General features: G+C 36.7%; 1 protein-coding gene across 1 annotated transcript; it reads left to right on the top strand.

Annotated features, from left to right (window-relative positions):
- The first annotated feature begins 3,976 nt into the window (after positions 1-3,976).
- LOC26513915 lies at positions 3,977-5,457 on the top strand. Its single transcript, XM_014906789.3, has 2 exons — positions 3,977-4,899; positions 4,996-5,457. The coding sequence occupies exons 1-2, from the start codon at positions 4,024-4,026 to the stop codon at positions 5,377-5,379; spliced, it is 1,260 nt and encodes a 419-aa protein (XP_014762275.1). The 5' UTR covers positions 3,977-4,023; the 3' UTR covers positions 5,380-5,457.
- Positions 5,458-18,320: the final 12,863 nt, after the last annotated feature.

The following is an 18,320-nucleotide window of genomic DNA, read 5'->3' as shown; positions in this document are numbered from 1 at the left end:
AGCGTTTACTTTCTAGTTGCATGTGTATTGTCCGCACAGACACACAAAAGTGTGCGTGTGCACAAATCAGACCAAAGCATGCAACATTAAAATGTAATTGAATAATATTATGCAAAGCGCTCGTAAAAGTCATTGCCTTCACAAGTGTGTGGGCTTTTTAGGTTTCCATTGTTGTCGGAGCTGTTGCAACCAAAAATATACATAATTTAAATTGCCAAAAGGATATATTTTCTCAAAGCAAAAAATAGAACACAATGACCTTATGTTTCTTCAAAAATAATAAAACTTGTTTTAGCTCATATTTCACCAAATTCGGGTAGTTTGGTCATTTAATTTAATTAAAGTATTTGAAAATAATTTAATTTGTGTCTTGAACTAACCTTTAACTTCCTTGGCATCCGTTTATTACATGTGCGGCTTTATTGAGTGCTTCTGGTTATTTTATTCATAAATTATTTAATTTCATTTCGGAGAACTCAGTGGTCCTGGTTGTTTTTGGCTAGAACGCCTCTAAGCCAATGTCCTGGGAGTTGGGCCTGGTCCTAGTTCTGGGACTATGGGATTGGTCAGTTGGCAGCCCGACATAAATTTGCAAATCGACAAATATGTCATGCTCAATACAATGCGGTGTGTGCTAGTGAGTGTGTAGGTGCATTGGTGTGTTTTTGATGGACAATGTTTGCTTATCGCTCCACAGGCTACGTCACTGACCCGAATGGGTTCGGGTCCATCCGCCCCTGCTTTCTTGGCCTGATTCAGGGCACGTGACTAACGCCTTAGTTCCAGTCCCCCTTTCCTGGTGCCATACCAGTGCCAGACCAGTGTACCCAAATGTATGCAAGATAGCATCTGTTTTCGTCGTGTTACCGACTTACACATGTAAGTCACTCATATTTGAGGGTGCCTCTGTGTGCATGTGTGCGGGCAGCCGGTGTGCGTGTGTGACTAAGCGCCTACATTCATTACACATGTATGCGTATTAAGCGCAAATATTGAGGCTTTACTTAAACAGCATTAAGTCGAAATTAACATGTCTAAGCCGGGCATACAGTGGCAGAAGCAGAACGAGATTCTGGCTGCAGTACATACATACTTATATGTTATTTATTAGGTGCATCACCTTGGTGGCTAACTTTAAAATTAATTTTCCAAACTCTCTTTTTTTTCGAACTATTTTCATACTTTTATCCTTGAAATGTTAGCATACATTTTGGAGCAGCGTTCTCATAACTCATACGACCCGTGGTCACCAATAAGAATATGCCTATAAGAATAAGAACATATATAAGAATAAGAATATATTTATATTAAAAATGAAATTTTTTAGAAAATTTGACAAAAATATTAATATATTATATATAGTTCCTAAAACCCCTCCATCGCTTCAAAATCCTTATTTTATTTCCTTAAAAAGGTCCAACATTTTTACCCTTATGGATTGTGAACAAATTTTATGCCACAAAAAAGCAATCTTTCAAAAACGGGGCTATATGTTTACAAGAAATAAAGTAAAACTCACAAAAACATCTTTGTTTGCGTTTTAACCAAAAAATAAAAACAAAGCAAAAGCACAAGGAATTTTTTAAAATAGAAGAACCTGATTTCAGCTTTCTCCGAAACTCCAGTAAAATAGATAACAACAAACTAAATAAATAAAATTTGTACATGTACTCGTATACACTTATAAATTACACCCAGGAGCTGGTCATATCATCTGGTCTGGCTGGTGTTTTTGGTTTTGTTCTAAAAATGTGCCAACAATTTTGAGCTCAGTTCGCCAAATCGGAGTGAAGTAAAGCTTGTGAAAAGAGCTTTCGCTGGACCTAAGAGAAAGTTCAGCGGAATTTTTCTCTTTAGTGGTGAATTTCAATTTAAGAAAAAGTTTTCATTGCAAAACTCACTTAAAGAGATATTCTAAGAGATATTGACTCAAAGAGAGGGTTGCTAAGAAATGAGCTAATATCATCCGAAGCTTATGACTCAGAAAGAGAATTTGAGTAATTGCAAACTGTTAAAAATCCTTTAAAGCTCAAGAGTATTCTTGAGTCGATTCTTATCTTTTAAAATAGAATGTGAGATTTTATACTACAGTCCTACACCAACATGTTTTCTCGAATATCATTGTTTGAGTGGAATGCGTATTTAGCATTTTACTGCTAAAATTATTACTCAAAAGGAAGATATTAGAAAAGGTATTTATGCAGCCTGTTGTACAGATGAAAGGATATTGAGGAGACACGATGAGCATATCCGAAGTTCCGGATCATCGAAGACCTGGAGCTACCAACAATAGAATCGCTCTATTATACTATTCTATTATACTATATTATATGGAAATGTTAAATAAATTATGAATGTTAAAAAGGTTATACTTTGTGTTTTGTTCGTGGGAATCAAAACTTAAATTACTTCCTAATGACCTTGAGATCCACAATAGTCAAATATGGCTCGTACCCAAAATCTGGCTTAGATTCATGATTTGTATACCTTCCCGTTCTAGGCTCGTTGAATACAATCAGTTGGCATCAAAAGCTAAACGAATTCGACTTAGAAAATATATGTGAACACAGGTGTAATAGCACATCCGAATTGGTTAAGTTATGTCACCGCAAATGGAAAAAATGTTTACGCACAAACTCGAAATATTTTAGCCACCTTTGGCCATTTATGGTTTGTCGGCTGAAATTTGCGAAATGCTTTAAATTCTTGAAATAAATGCGGTTGTGATGGTAGATATTCAGATCAATGGATACAGAAACGACTCAGAGACTCCGATTTTCCGGCCAGCAGGGCCAAGTAAAAGTCATTAATAATTCATAAAAATAAATTTTACAATAAAATTCAATTGATTGTGTAAATATTTTCTTTTACCGCAAGGCCAAAATATGACAGCATTACCCCCGGTAATGCTAGAAGGGCGAAAAGCGAGAAAGTGGCCTCGGCCTGACGGGTTGTGATAAATGTCCTGATCCCAATACAGCTTCTCTGTTTCTGCCATGGTCGGGTCCTTGTGTGTATGTATTTAATTTTTCAGCAAAAAATGAGTTCTGTTACCTGAAATTTTTATTTTTTTTTGCAAAAAAAAGGCTAAATAAATTTCAAATATGAAATAAATTTGTACCCTTGATAAATCGGTCTACCTTATTAGCTCTTTATGAACTTTAAAATAAAAACCATAAGAAAAATGTAAGTTCACGATTTTCCAAAAGTAATTTCCGCCAGTTCCCAAAATCACTAAAGATGTGGCTTAATACATCTGAAAATAAACGATTATTTAAATTCGAAAAAAACGATTGTAAAATTTAATTTTAATGCATTTTCTTTTTTGCTTGACTTAGAAAGACGAGCTTCCTATATGGCTTAATATATTTTTAAAAATATACATACATAAGTATAATAACTGATAGATTTTATAACATCACTCAATTGACTTCGATTAAATCAAACAGTTCAATGAGTTCATTTTTAATATTCTGTCTGAGAGTATCAACTTTCTTAGTTTTCTTAATTATATATTTGATTATATATATGATACTATAAAAAATTTTAATATTTTCATTTGATTTTATTTCGTAACAGTTTTCCAGTGAATTTTTTTTTTTTTTTAAAAACTCTTCATTTATTTACAATCTGTTTTTATAAACAATAAGTAAATTTTATAATTAATATTAAATAACAGGAATAACAGTTTTCCAGTGAACCCCGCTATTATATACATACAACATCGTTTCTGTTAATTCAATTTCAGTGAATTTTTAAACGGGCTTATCCCCCTATCAAACAGAAAAGTGTAAAAAATAACATATAGTTTCTGGAAGAGATAATGCTTTGTTTTTCTATACATTATAGAATAAATACGAGGAAAATGTTACATTATTATATGTAACAACTTATACTTATATTTTCAATTTGATTATACAAATTTTCAACTGACTAAAGCTATATAAAAATGTTCCCAACCTGAGCTTCGGCAGTACGGATCTAAGATCGAGTTAATACAGACCACCTAAAATCGATTCAGTTATGGCGAAAAGTTATTATCTTGCGATTTTTCCAATGGCATTAGCTATTTTTTCGGTGTGCAATGCAAACGAAGACTTCGACATTTTTAAAAAGGGAATTGAAAGTTTATCGAAAACCATGATTAGATATCAAAGTGAATTTGACAGAAAAGTGCAATTTAAGGAGTTACAAGAGGTCATCGGTACAATTGACGAATCAATGATGGGCTATATGGGAACCGCGGTGCGGCGACTGGAAAACGTGCGATCGCTAAATTCAAAAGCCCGTATTTCCTATTCGAACTGTGTCAAACCTGTGTTTGAATGGTGCATCGGCACCAACGTTACCTTCCATACCACGATTCGCTTCATAGATTCCGAACTGTCGCAGAACGATAGAAAGGAACTATTTAAAATGATTCTAAACGCAATCAATATGGGACTAAAACACACCGAAAGTTCACTAAAACTCCTTAATGATGTTATCAGACACACTACCGAACTTAAAGATCTATTTCAATCCATAAAGCACGACGTAGCCGATGATTTTGGGGAGAATGGTTACTACGGAAGAAAAAAAATGAACGTGATGGAAAATTTTGAAAAGAAGAAGAGGGCACTGGCCATTAAAAATATATTTACTTCAATCGGCGCTGTCATTTATGGACCCATTGGCAGTGTACTAGGCTTACCAGCAGCTTCTGGAATAGCAAATTATGAACTATGGATTAATAAATTAAGTTTTGAAGTTCAACTGAAAGAAATTGATAACTTTTTTAAGATTTTACTGGAAAAAATTCGTAATGCCAGCGAAATAGTCCAAAATATTAATAGCGCCCTGGAAGAGGACAAGACCAACTTACATGTACTTCGTGGAAAACTAAGTGCTGCCAATATGGTAAGTATTGATGCAAACTAATTTTGGCATTTAATTAAAACCAATTTAAATAGTATATTTTTAAATATTTATATATTCTCTTATCTGTACTTTTAGAACAAAGTGCTCTTGACATTCGAATCACGCCAAATGCAAGTTCAAATTATTCCTTCTTTAAGAGATGTGGCTGATCAGTGCATAAAGTACATCACCTGGCACGGCTATAATTCATCAATTTACGAAGATTCTATGGTAAATTCTATGGGAACCCCCCAAGTAGTTCTCTTCTCCACGAATCAACGTATGGATCCCTTAATCGACCACCTGGACGATAAACCTCAAACAGTACTCGCCTCAGAACTGCAGCAAGTTGAAGACCCAAAACAAGTGAAGCATGTTTCCGAAGATGAAGGCAATACTTCTAAAATTGAGTCTCCTCCATCCTCGACGCCTCCATCCGACATACAATTTGTTGCGACTTTTTTTAAACACGTTGTATAAAAGATATCAAGTGAAAAGATATCAATAATGAATATGAAAAATATCAATAAATAAATCAATGTTATTAAACTTTTCAAATCAGTGTTTTTGTGTTCATTATCAATGCGAGTTATTATGAGTATAATGAGAAAAAATATTAGAATATTTTTTCCTTTTAATATGCTAGGAAGATATAAAAATCTCAAAACATTACATGAATTCGTAGAGGTTTAAAATTATTATTCATTTACGATAAGCCTAAGTTCATTGTAAATTAAATTTTATGAACGACATATTTCTTTAAATTCATGTGAAAAATGTGAATAAATCCGTAATAAAAAATAAAAAAAAATAATAATTACACTTGGGTTATTAAGATGAACTGGTGTGTTCATTATCACATATTGTGTTTAGTTCATGTTTAAGTTCATTATCAGTAAATGATTATCAGTATATGTTAGTTGAATTTAAATAAGTAATTCCACGAAATGGAACCATTTCCATATACATAGATTCGAGAGTATAAAATTTGATCCCTCACGCCTGCAGCCAAGCCAAAAGCCAACATAGCCATAAAGCTTATAAATGAAGTGCATTGGAACACTCATGAGCTTTCGCATGTTTTTAATCAAACTAACCATAATGTAACCATGGATTTTGCGCCTAACGGCTACTATGGAAAACTGAACACCACTTTGAACAGCCAGTTGCAGGATTTAGAGACGCGTCAAAAATATTTGATGATCGAAACTATCTTATTCGAAACTATTTGATGATCGAATAATTATTTAAAATGATATTGATTTAAAAAGGTTTTTTACTACTATTTTACTTCCATCAATATATATAGTAATAGTGACAGTATAAATATATATCAATTTTATCGTTTTATCGGTACTTTTAGAACCAAGGTGTATTGGAAATAGATTTTGAGCTGCTGCGAAATGGTTTCGTTGACATCTTAACGAATCTAAAAATCAGTGCAAAAAATACAACAACTGGCACGGATATGATCAACCATTTTATCAAACTAACGGAGCAGGAAGGCGGCGGAAGGCGGTGAACATTTTGAATGTCCAGGAATCTTGGACCTCCACAACTCAACCTTCAGATTCTTTAATCAGCTACGGGAATGATATTTCTCACGCTGCCGCCCCAGAGCTCCAGCTCAGCGCCTTTCCCAGTTTACATAAATATGGTTGAGACTTATTTTAAGCACGATCCGTAACAGATTATCAAAAATGGAATTCTCTTTGCAACTTATTGTGCATAAAATTATTAAAAACGTTGATTTCCCTACTTACTGTATCGTCAAAAAAAAAAAAAACCAATCGAAATTGTAGTAAATAAATAAAATCGTAAATTGCTGAATTAAATTATTAACAAAGTATGTTTCATTGACAATAAAAGGACCTTTACTAAACAGAATTAAAATAAATTAATTAATAATCAATATAAAGAGATTGTGTATTGTGATGTGTTTTTTGGGGATCCTCTAGAAAATTTGACAAAAAATCAACAAAAATATTTGAATATCGTTTTTTGGGTATTGATAATTATCTAAATGGCTAAAAACAACAAGGTTCTTAATACAAATCTTAACTCAATCGCGCACCAACAACAAAACAGGGAAAAACATTTACTCACACACACATACATACGTGGCTGGGCCGCAGGATAAATATATGCAAATGTAAACAGCGTGTGAAAGATATGGCCAAAGGGAAAGGATATGGGGGTGGTGGTATTCCACCTTACTTGTAACCGCCTTGAGCGGTACTTATTCCAATGTTCTCGCTCTCTACAAGTGCTTGCCTCGAGTGTCTATTCCACTTCATTGTTACACTTACCACCCTCTGTGTTTTTAGGTTCAAGGTATGATGGAAGTCCTAAACGGAAAACAAGGTCTTGTAAATAATATCATAATCATAGAGCAACCTAATAGTATGTAAATGTAATGTATATTACAATTTAATGTAAATGCAACATTCATAGTTCAACAATTTTAAAGTCAAGTTATATCAAGTAAAGGTAGCACACTGTCGTAGCCCTTGAGTATATAGACTTAAGCCTGCTTACTTAGAAATTTTGCCGCATGTCCTCAAGCTGATTAGTGTATTCCATGGCATTTTGAGGGCCTGGCAGCCCACTACCTAAGACACCTGTTGTTTTCAGACCTTTTTTTATATGGTGCTTGACTGGCATCTGACTTTCTTTCCCGACAAGCTCAATCGAGCATGAAGCGAAATAAATTAAATAAAAACAATTGATGGAAGCTTGGAAAATTATTAATAAATAAAAGAAAAACAAAATAGGCCGGGGGGTCCAGGTCAAGATGAGATGGAAATTCTCATTTTGTATGCATGACTTATTGCCATCGAAGATGATTTGGTTTTTGGAAATTTAATTAGCGTTAAAATAATTTGGTAAAAGTAATTGCCAGTCGACAGTCGCGTATAAATCGTAAACTTTTTAGGGTCACATTTATTTACTTTGGCAGGTTGGACCACTTAGCCGGAGTTGGGTACAAAGCCAGGCCGAGGGCCAGGCCCAAATTAGTCCATAAAAGTTATGAGTTTATAAACGTGAACCGTTAAATTGAAATCGGTCTAAGAGAAATGAATATTTCATTTTGGCGAGGCCAAAACGAAAGCAAACCAAAATGAGAAGTCTGTCGAAAAAAATAGGATACCAAATACCAATTAAAAAGGGAAAAAAGTTTCCCATTGTTAGCGGAAAATTGTTTTTGAATAATTTTAATTTTTTTTTGTATCGTTTTTCGTTTTGAACGCGTACAAGTTTATTATTGTGACAATCACATGAACTGGCTTTAACAATTTGTAAAAAAAATATACATTTAATAAAGATTTAAGTTGACAGCGAAGGGATTGAGTTGATAGAATAAAATTGATATTTTCATCCGCAATGACAGATACCACCGGTGATAAACTCTGGAGTATTATTGAATATAAAATCCCACAGGAATTAAAAGCTGAATAATGCAAATAAAATTTTCGCTTACAGTATTTTCAATTGACATGTCATTGATCGAATCATTTAATAGATCTTGAATATACAATCAAATTTTAATTAATTTCATTCTCCAAGGATGCTAAATTTTTTTTTTATCTAAAAGCGTTTTGGTAATCTGGTAAATTAATTTGTTGTCTAAGGCATCTCAATCACTAAGAGGATGGTCATTGATTTTGTCATTAATCAGCACCTTTTTGCTTCCGGAAAAATACCTTTATCCCATTCCAAGCGAGGGTGACATTCTATTAGTCAACGGAAAAGGCGAAAAAAAAACTAGATCCCAACTGGAAACTAAAAACGTAAAAATCTCTCTGTCTCATTTGCATAAAGCGACCATAAAACAAAACCGAGGCCAAAATCGAAACCGAGACCGACACCAAAACCAGGACAACCAGGCACAAAAAAAAAATCAGAAAAATCAGTGGAAAATGCCCACAGAAATTCGGTGAGAACTTCATTTATCAAGTGTGTGAAATCTACGGGGTCGCTGGAACACATTAAATGATAAATTGCCCGGCATCGGCCCTGTACCACATGTCGTATGATTGACGTGAGCACTAATGCCCAGACCCCGGCTTATGGCTTATGGCTGGCTGTCTCTGTTTTCCTTCCAGGAGTCACTCTTGCTCCCAGCATAACTATGCAAAATCGCATCCAAACTATTTATAATATTTTAAGCCTGGCCCTAAAACGACGCCCCCTTGCACCACATCAATCTCCTTGCCTCATATTAGTTATGCAGGCGGGACTGCGTTGATGAGAAAATGCAAATTAGTTACCAACTTTGCCGCAGCCCGTTGCTCATGAAGTAAATAACACAAAAAAATAAAAAAATGAGTCAAAACTTCATTGTGGGGAGTGGTTAATGTTGGGGGTGAGGCTGCATCACCTGCTCTTCATCAGTGTCACAGACAGCCGAAAAGTATGCAAACATTTTTCGCACTTTATAATTAAACAACTCAAAAGACAAAGAGGACTAAAAGGAAGTGCCTGGCCTGGCCTGGCTCTCGGCTCTCGGCTCCCCCTTCCTCTTTCTCCATGCACTCTCTTCGACCTTCTCCTCTCCGCCTTTCTTCCCTGTTAACCAAGACTGGCAACATTTGCACTGTAATGAACTTTTGCAATAAACTGCGCCGCAATTTTTCGCTGACAAAGTTTTGCCCTTTCCACTATAAAGACACACCAACACACGCACACCCAACCATGGAGGCTCCATAGAGGTCCACAGGAGGAGGGCGGGCGGAGTGGTAAACGGAAGTGGCAGAGAAAGCAGGCACCATTTTGTGCCTTTTTGCTTATTTGTTTTGTTGCGTCTCTTATTTCCGGATAGCTGCGCATTTTTATTGCGCTCAAAAAGTATATGCAAGTTCAAATGTCAAACTACTTAAAAACTTATTGTTAGCAAAAGTAGGGACAAACGGCCAAGAAATCCAAGGAGTGAGTCTAAGAATGTCTTTTAGATTTCGATTTCGGACCCCGAACTTCGATTGCTCTAAAAGTCTTAATGAAAAATTCCTATCCTTAAAAAAATCCTTTAACTACGATATGTTATAACTAAAAACTAAAGAAAAATATTTATCTAAAAAATGACAATATACACATTTTTGAATGCATGTGCTAAGTAAGTAAGCATCTGTTAAAAACCTTATTATAAACCTCTTAACAGACAATAACTTTAAAAAAAAGCAACTTTCCTTCTCAAACAATATTCTGTGCAAGTCAAGCGGATCGCGACAAGTTTTTTTGGGCAAATTGCAGAAGCCGGCAACGAAAGTCAAACATTTTCAATAAAACTGCACAAATTATTTGTCATCTGAGAGTGGGTGTTTGGGTTTTTCTTTTCAGGATGGGGGGGAGATAGGAAAAAAGATAAAGTGGAGATGGAGATGGAGGGATGCCAGTTCTCCAGCTACCACTTGTCTGGGTGAGAGAACAAGGGACTGGAGATAACCTCACCACGTAGCTCTGAACACGTTTCAAGTTTTCACTTTAACTGCAAATCAAAATGTATTTAAATGCATTTGGTCGTGATGGGTATACAGCATCCAACTGCCTCTGTGGCGCCAGCTCCAGCTCCAGCTTCGGTACCTGCTCAGGCTATGGCTCCTGTTCCTGCTCCTGTTCGTAGCCCGGTATCCTAGTCGACTTCACCTTTTTGGTGGCACAAATAGACATTGTTGACTTTGCATAATAATTGAGTTTAACTACTGCAAAATGGGAGATGGCATCGGCAATGGAGGAGGGAGTTTAGCTGCTCGGATGGGTTTTGTTTGTGGTTGAGGGGGAAGCCAGGCCAGGCCGGGCTAAGCGAAGCCAAGCCAAGCCAAGTGAAGGACATGCATCTACCTATCCGAGAGTATATTGCACTGAAATTTTTGGCAATTGCCATTGAAGTTGGGGGAGCACCCACCCCCCAAGCACACACACACACACACACAGGCACTCATCTGCAAAACAAACTTGGGCAGAGTGCAAACTCCTCACGCACCATCTAACCCCATTGGGCGGGGGTGGTGGAAGGGATATCCTGCGATTGCGGTTACCAGAAACAGTCTGTGGTGAAAAGCAAACGACAGACGCCATCAAGAAGGCGGCAAGGACGGGCAGGACCTGCCTTATAGCCCAGCCATACCATTCGATGGTATTCGCTTTTCGGAACTGCAACTAATTTTCTGTGACTCCAAATCAAATCCACAATTGGCAACTGCAATTAGAAAGTGGCAAATTGTTTGAGGTTCTAGAGATTTTGTATCGACGCTCTCACACACCATGGATATGATTATTGATTTTCAGCTTGATTACGACAGGGTTTTGATTGCGCTGCTCAATCTGCACTCAAGACGTTTAGTATTGAAAGGAAAAACTATTTACTATACCACCTGGTGGGCATTTTATTTTAATTAAGCATATCTGTTCGGAAATTCCTTAGGACATTGATTCCGATGCATGCCGCAGCACTGCCCCATTACTTTTCGGCCTGCCTGTGGATGCCCGGATGCCGGCAAAACTAAATCTATGGCTTCCAGGCATCCGGTATCCCAGCTCCATGGCTATGTAAATCAGAGTGCTGCTCCCCAGCTATCCAGCAGGAAGGGAGTGTTCGTATTTGAGTGTGCAGATGACTATGTTTGTGTGTATGTGTGTGTGTGTGTGGGGCCAGTAAGGAGTTGTCAACAAAAACATAGAGACGCACTTATGGGCCCGATATAGCCCGTTATACCCAAAAATGTTGCTGATGTGCTGTTGCAGCTGTAGGAGGCTAAACAAAAAGTGCAGACAGCCAGATACAGCTGGTGTCCTGTGAAAGGCACCCAGGCACCAGTCCGAGAAGTCCTTACCGTCCCATGTCCGTTGTCCTGTGTCCAGTATCCTTTGTCTGTTGTCCGGCTGGTTGCCTTGCCTTTCCTTTCCATTCCTTTGGCCATCGCCACACTTTTGGAGAAACTGGCGCCGCCACGACGACGTCTCTCTGTGTGTGTTTGCGAACTTTATTAGCAAAATTGTGTTAGTACCGAAATATCCATTAGCCCAATTACGTGTACTTTGGTAGCAACAACCAGGACAGGGCCACCGGCTCCAGTCTCAGCACTTCACAAGCTGGGACTCAGCTCCGAAAACTGATAAACAAAGTGCAAGCACTTGCACAATTCCAAACAAACGAAACTACAGACGAGATGACAGCCGAATGTTTAGTATTCACCCAAATATTATTCTGCACAACTTCAGGTACCAAAAATAAATAAACACAAAGGTAATGTTAACAAATGTTAAAAAAAAAGTAAGCCAAGCATGAGAAAGTCGAAAGTATGCTTTGTATTCGAAATTATTTCCCTTGAAAGTTTTTCCATTTGAGTTTATGACGAGTTTTAAATTATTCCAGAATACTATGTGAGCTAAATAGTGGTGGAATAAGATTCCATATTTTCGTAAGAGTATACAGCAGGATGCTCTCTTGAAATAAATACATAAAATGGCTCGGATTGCCTCTGCCCGACTCCTTGGCTCTGAATGGTTTTGTGGTCTAAGCCCAATTGGCAAAAATTAAGATATATGCTCGACGAGTGCATTTGATTATTATTAAGTGATATATGTGTACGTGGGCACCTTTGTGGGCGTGTTTGGGCCATGAATGAAGGAAAAATGGTACTTAAGCCAAGCCATTGCTCGGAAATTAAAAAATATAGTTTAATATCAAACACTGAACTTTGAACTCTGAGCTCAGAGCTCTGGGACATAGGCTTTCTGGGACGAGGTTAGGTAACAATTGACATTTATAAACTGCCTCTGTCATTCAACAAAAACCATAAATTACATTTGAAAATTGGAACTGGCGCTTAGCTTCGGGACTAGACCAATCCAAGTGTAATAATTAACCTAAATTTTCTTCTGCGATATAAGACATGGAATGGGACTTGTTTTCTGTCAAATTTTGTGGGCATTCTTTCAATTTGATTCCCCCGGCAACCAGTTCTCCCAGAACGAATTTCAAGTCCTTGTGGGAAATGAAACTTTTTACCTTAATTACTCAACAAAAGTGCCAAGCTGAAAATGATTGTCTCTCTCGCCCACCGTTTCTATACTTCATTCAAATATTTTGAAATTTTTTTTTGTCTATGAATTGCAATAAAACGTAAAAAATAGAAGGATCCCCTGGAGAGAATTCCTTGCCTTCGGTTAAGGTATAAGCTAAATCGGAGAAAGAACTTACCCGCGCTGAATAATCTACACAATTTCCATTTGGTTAGTGTATGTGCGGGAGAACTCTTGCTTTTCTTCAACTTTTAGCGCCATATTTTTGAGCCAAGCATCCTGTCACTGCCTGCTCCTATCAACTCTGTCTCCCCTATTCACTCTGCGCCTTTCCGTTGCTCCTTCTGCCCGAGCCTTCTCTGGCCGTAAATAGCGGAAAATTCAATTAAAAGCTTCAGCCACTAGAAAAATATCGTCGCCATGGCTATGACTATGACATAGGTATAGCAGCAGGTGTAATGGTCACCTGTGCTGCCCATTCGAGTTTCAAAAAAATTAGATTAGAATAACGTCTAATCTTAACGAAACTCTCCACTTTTATCGATAGGTGTTAGCAATTTTTTTTTGTTTTATTCATTCCTAATGTGCATACTAGGCGTTAGTACTTACCTTGGCATTAGCCCTAGCAGCTTATTAGGTGCCTTCAAAAGTCTTTTTCTTTTTTGAGCTGTCAAACTAAGCAGACGCACACCTTAGTACCAGCTACAACATATATATAAATCAAGTGGGTGAAACACGTGCAAGTTGATCACAACAAAATAAAACAAATTAAATCTGAAAAATCCCCACACATCATTGGGCAAAGAAGTGAAGCAAAGACATCATTAAAGTCGCAAACAAACCTAGCCTGGGATCAGGTAATGATTTTCAAGCTCGCCAGCCGAATTTTTATCTCAACCTTGTTTCCATAAGGCGTCTTCTATGGCCGAAAATCCACGAGAGTCCCACCCGCACCACCTGGATTCCCTACCTGGATCATTACACATAGTTTTTATCAGGATGAGTAACCCTATCCAAAAAAATAAAAAAAAAAACACCCACTTAGTCTATCCCGTCTACATTTATTCGCAAATCAATACTGATACACCGGATAGGAGAAATTTCGGATATCACCTATAAATATAAAACGATATCAAAGTATACAATAGCGAACGAGAGTCGCCTTCCAATCGTTTATTACAGTTCTGTTGTTGTTCACAAACACAAAAAAATTAAATTACATTAAAATATTACGAACTTATATGGAACTAGAAATTGAAAAAAAAAAAAAAAAAAAAATTAGATGTAAAAGAAATGAATACGAAAGAAATTATAGATATAGAAAAATAATAGTAATAATTATATTCAATTACATTAAAGTAGTATGAACTTATATTGAACTAGAAATTTAAAGAAAGAAAAAAAAAAATATATATAGTGAAAAGAAATTATGAATTCTATTAAAGTACATTAAAGTCTACGAACTCGAATTTAACTAAAGAAAAACAAAAATGTAAATAAGGAAAGGCATGCAAAAAGAGAAATAATGTAGTTGTAAGATATATTTAAGAAATTCAACCTCTCAACTAATCAGCCCAACCTCTACGAGACTCCAACATGAAGGCCTTCATCGAGGATCATCACATTGGGGTGAGTGAACAAAAAAATAAAACCTAAAAGATAACTAACTACCTAAAAGAGAAAATTCTAAAAGATAACTAACTACCTAAAAGAGAAAATTCTAAAAGATAACTAAATACCTAAAAGAGAAAATTTTAAAATATAACTAAATGCCTAAAAGAGAAAAATTTTAAAAGATCAGAATGTGTAGAAGGTTAAAAATTCTAAGAACTGGTTTGTAAGATTTAAAAGAAAAAAAAAAAAAACTGTATATGAAAAAAAAAAAAAAAAACAAATTACCTATCAATCGGGCAATTATGCTATTCTGCCATGCTCATATCAATAATCTCTGCCAAGCCGATAAGCTTGCAGACAGCAGGTGCTTGTTTGTTTTGCTTTCGTCATTTGTTTTTTTTGCTAGCCTAAACCTTCAAGTGCATTCGAACTCAAATAGAGCAACTTAGCAACTTAAAATTTGTTGTCAATTTTAAATCTCAAATAATGAATGAGGTCCATCTTATTATTATTATTATTATACTATATTATTAAGATAGGTTTTAGCCAATAATGTTAATTAACCCAAAATTCTAAGATCATACCTGAATTGAACATGAAATTACTTCTCTTTTATTATTGTAAGCTCCTAAAGTTAAGCTGAAGTTTGTGAAAATATATTACTTTAAAAAAAAATAGAAGTATGAGGGAGTAAGTCAGTATTTCCGTGACCTTGGAAATGTGAGTAGAAATGATAATTGGGGTCTTAACAACAATTCTCTTAAGACTAAGGTAGGGTGGGTAGTGAAACCGTGTCCGAGTTCTAACATCATTGTCGGCACATTTTTTTTTCTTTTTCTCTGTTGTGATTTCTTTCCTCCTTGTTATCATGCAATTCCTAAGCTTATCTTCTCGGGGGCAATGACCCCAAGTTTTCTGGTTTTTTTTTTTGTGCGTTCTCCACGATCAAGTGGAAATTTAGTTTCAGTAGGGACTCTTTAATGATTCTTGTAGTGATCAAATTTACTGATATTAGCAAAACCCACCCCATCTCCCGAAAGAGCTACACTTAATAAGGGTCCCGTTGCTAGTATCTAGTAAATTATGCAGTAGCTGGATTTGCCTATTATGGCAGCCCGAGAAAAACTTTGATACAGCTATGCAGGAGGTTACACAGGCCGGTCCTGTGACTTGCGTGGGAGGATGAGCAAAAAGGATTTCATACTGGGTTTCCTGCCTTTCTTTTTCTTTCCTCGTTTTTTTTTATTTGTTTTCCCAACCCTACAACAGCGATGACAGAGCCAGAGTGACTAAGCGCCGCAAAAGTGGCAAATGGCGAATAGGAAGCCACGGAGTTGGAGGGGCCATGTCATTATTGCTGGCCAACAACGGCCTAACACTGCAAGTTCATTCCAAAAACATGGACATGGGCTCAAAAATATCACATGGATCATCCTAAATCTTATGACTTAAAAAGATTAAGTATTTTGTATTATTTAAATACAGTTCTAAACACAATTAGTCAAGACTCCAAAATATTAAAAAATTTAAAAGAAAGTTAAAATCCTGTGGATTCTATGGCCATTAAGCTCCTAATTCAATTATATAATAGTTTTGCAGCCCCCACCATGTAGATTCATTCTACCTCTATGTCCTGTAACTTGCGAATCCTGGGGAAAGCTTCAGTTGAGCAATCACGTGACAGGTTTGTCAGACTTTTGCTGAAAAACAAACCGAGCCTGCCAACTTCTAGTTCCTCCTCCATTGAAAGGAAAAAGTGTAAAATAGTGAAAATTCTGTTCTGCGTTATTCCGTTGACTACCCAAGTGGGTGGACACTTCTTTATTTTCTTCTATGATTTCACGGTTTCTTCATTTTATACCCTTTTCGGGTAATACTATTTTGTTAAATTTTTTTTTAGAAATTAACCTTTAGTTTTAGCTTTCTAGACAAACAAAAATAGTTTTTAAAGCGTTTAAAATAAAGAACATTGTCTTAGGATATCTGTGATTTGATAGTTTCTTTTAAGCTAAAGAAGGGTATCAAATATTCGACTTTGTATCAAGAGGAATATCCTTCCTTTTTTATGGTGTTTTCATTGTCTTTTCGCTGCAATTGCCACCCGCTGTTGCCAGGGAAATGGATATTAGAGGAAAACTAGTTGAACTGCTCCCCTGACATTCTTTTTTTCTCGAATCAGTTATCAAATTTTTAAAATCGCAATGCTCAGATATTTTATCCGATATAGTTTAATTTAAAAACCATTTTTGTTCTTAATCCTGGCAAAAATAGAATCGGAAAAGTGAATAAATTATGGTGTTAGAGGAAGGACGAAGGACATAAGGGGCATAAAAGAATTGGACATGCAACCTGCCGCGGTCAAGCCGCTGTCGTGTTTCCACCATTTCCGTTTGCCACCTGGCCCATACCTTCCGGTTTTCCGGTTCCTCCATCCTCTTGGCCACCATTTTATGGCCATTTCGATGGCATTTGTTTGTTTGTTTGCCTGATATCTTCAGCCGGTCGTCCGGCCTTCCGAACTAGACGGGTCTGGCCCTCGAACCGAACCGGAGTGGACGTTGTGATAGACATGCTTTTGCGCTTTCCCTGCTTGTAATTGACAGATTTTTTCCAACGTAATGGCAGACAAAATGGTAACGACATCGTTGCCTTCAGTTGGAAGAGTCCGACTTGACCCGCCTTCGGAGAAAGGGAAACTGCCTTAACGATTTTCAGACCCGCCCTGCCAATCATATGCAAATTAAAGGCTGAAACAATGGAATCGCTTGGATCCTGACTGTCCAAAAAGGCCGAAACGGGAAAAACCATTAACGAATTCACAGTGACACAAAAAAATGTAGGGTAAAATAATAAAAAATATAAAAATCTATAAGATGATTGAATTTATTAGTTAAGGGAAAGTGAAAGCCTGTTCCTTGTCATACAAAATCAACACAAAATAATAGACAAACTGAAAAGCATTTGAAGGCCATTACAGAGTCATAAGAACTCTGAATGTGTTAGATCTATCGACTATTACAAACGGCACACACATTTGCTTGTCTAGTCCCAACATCAACAGCCTAATTTGCATTTGGCGCCTGCTGCAGTTGATTTGTCGGCTTTTGGCAGGGAGCCGATATATGAATATTAATAGACTCCCTGGGCCATATGCAGCGCATTCGAAATGATGCATCAGACAGGGCCAGAACCAGGACCAGACCGAGACCCATACCCATACCCAGACTCAGACCGGACTAAAATCAGACTAAGCCAGGCCAAAGGCGATTGAAAAATGAAGCTAAATAATGGGGAATATTCATTTTGCAGAACGGCGCCAGGACGAACAAACTTTGATTTTACACTTTCACACGCACACACGTACACATCCTTTCTAAGGATATCTAACCCTCTTTTCTATGTATGAGTGTGTTTTTTGCGTCTCTTACTGGCTGTCTCTTGCTTTGCCAATTTTTCACTTTACTGCATAAATATTTATTGCAACTCAATTTCGCAGGCAATAGAAATGCCATTTGCACCATTAATTCAATGCAACACCTGCCAGCGACGACTTGGCTTTGGCTCTGACTTTTCAACGGCAAATTTTTGTTATTTTTTTTCTTTTTTTTTGCCAAGTTCACCCTCCTCCAAGTTGGCCAAGCACCTTGGTCCTGCTGTTTTCACCCTCTATTCTCCTGTCCTGCATTGGGCTTTTGGGTGGTAAACTCGGAATTTGAAAAATGAAGTCATGCTAAAATTTTTGTGTGTTTATAAACATTCCAATAGCTTTATTTGCCATATACTTT

The sequence above is a fragment of the Drosophila ananassae genome, chromosome 3R (genome assembly GCF_017639315.1).
Source record: "Drosophila ananassae strain 14024-0371.13 chromosome 3R, ASM1763931v2, whole genome shotgun sequence".
NCBI classification, from domain to species: domain Eukaryota; kingdom Metazoa; phylum Arthropoda; class Insecta; order Diptera; family Drosophilidae; genus Drosophila; species Drosophila ananassae.
This window is presented reverse-complemented; position numbering and strand designations above follow the sequence as displayed.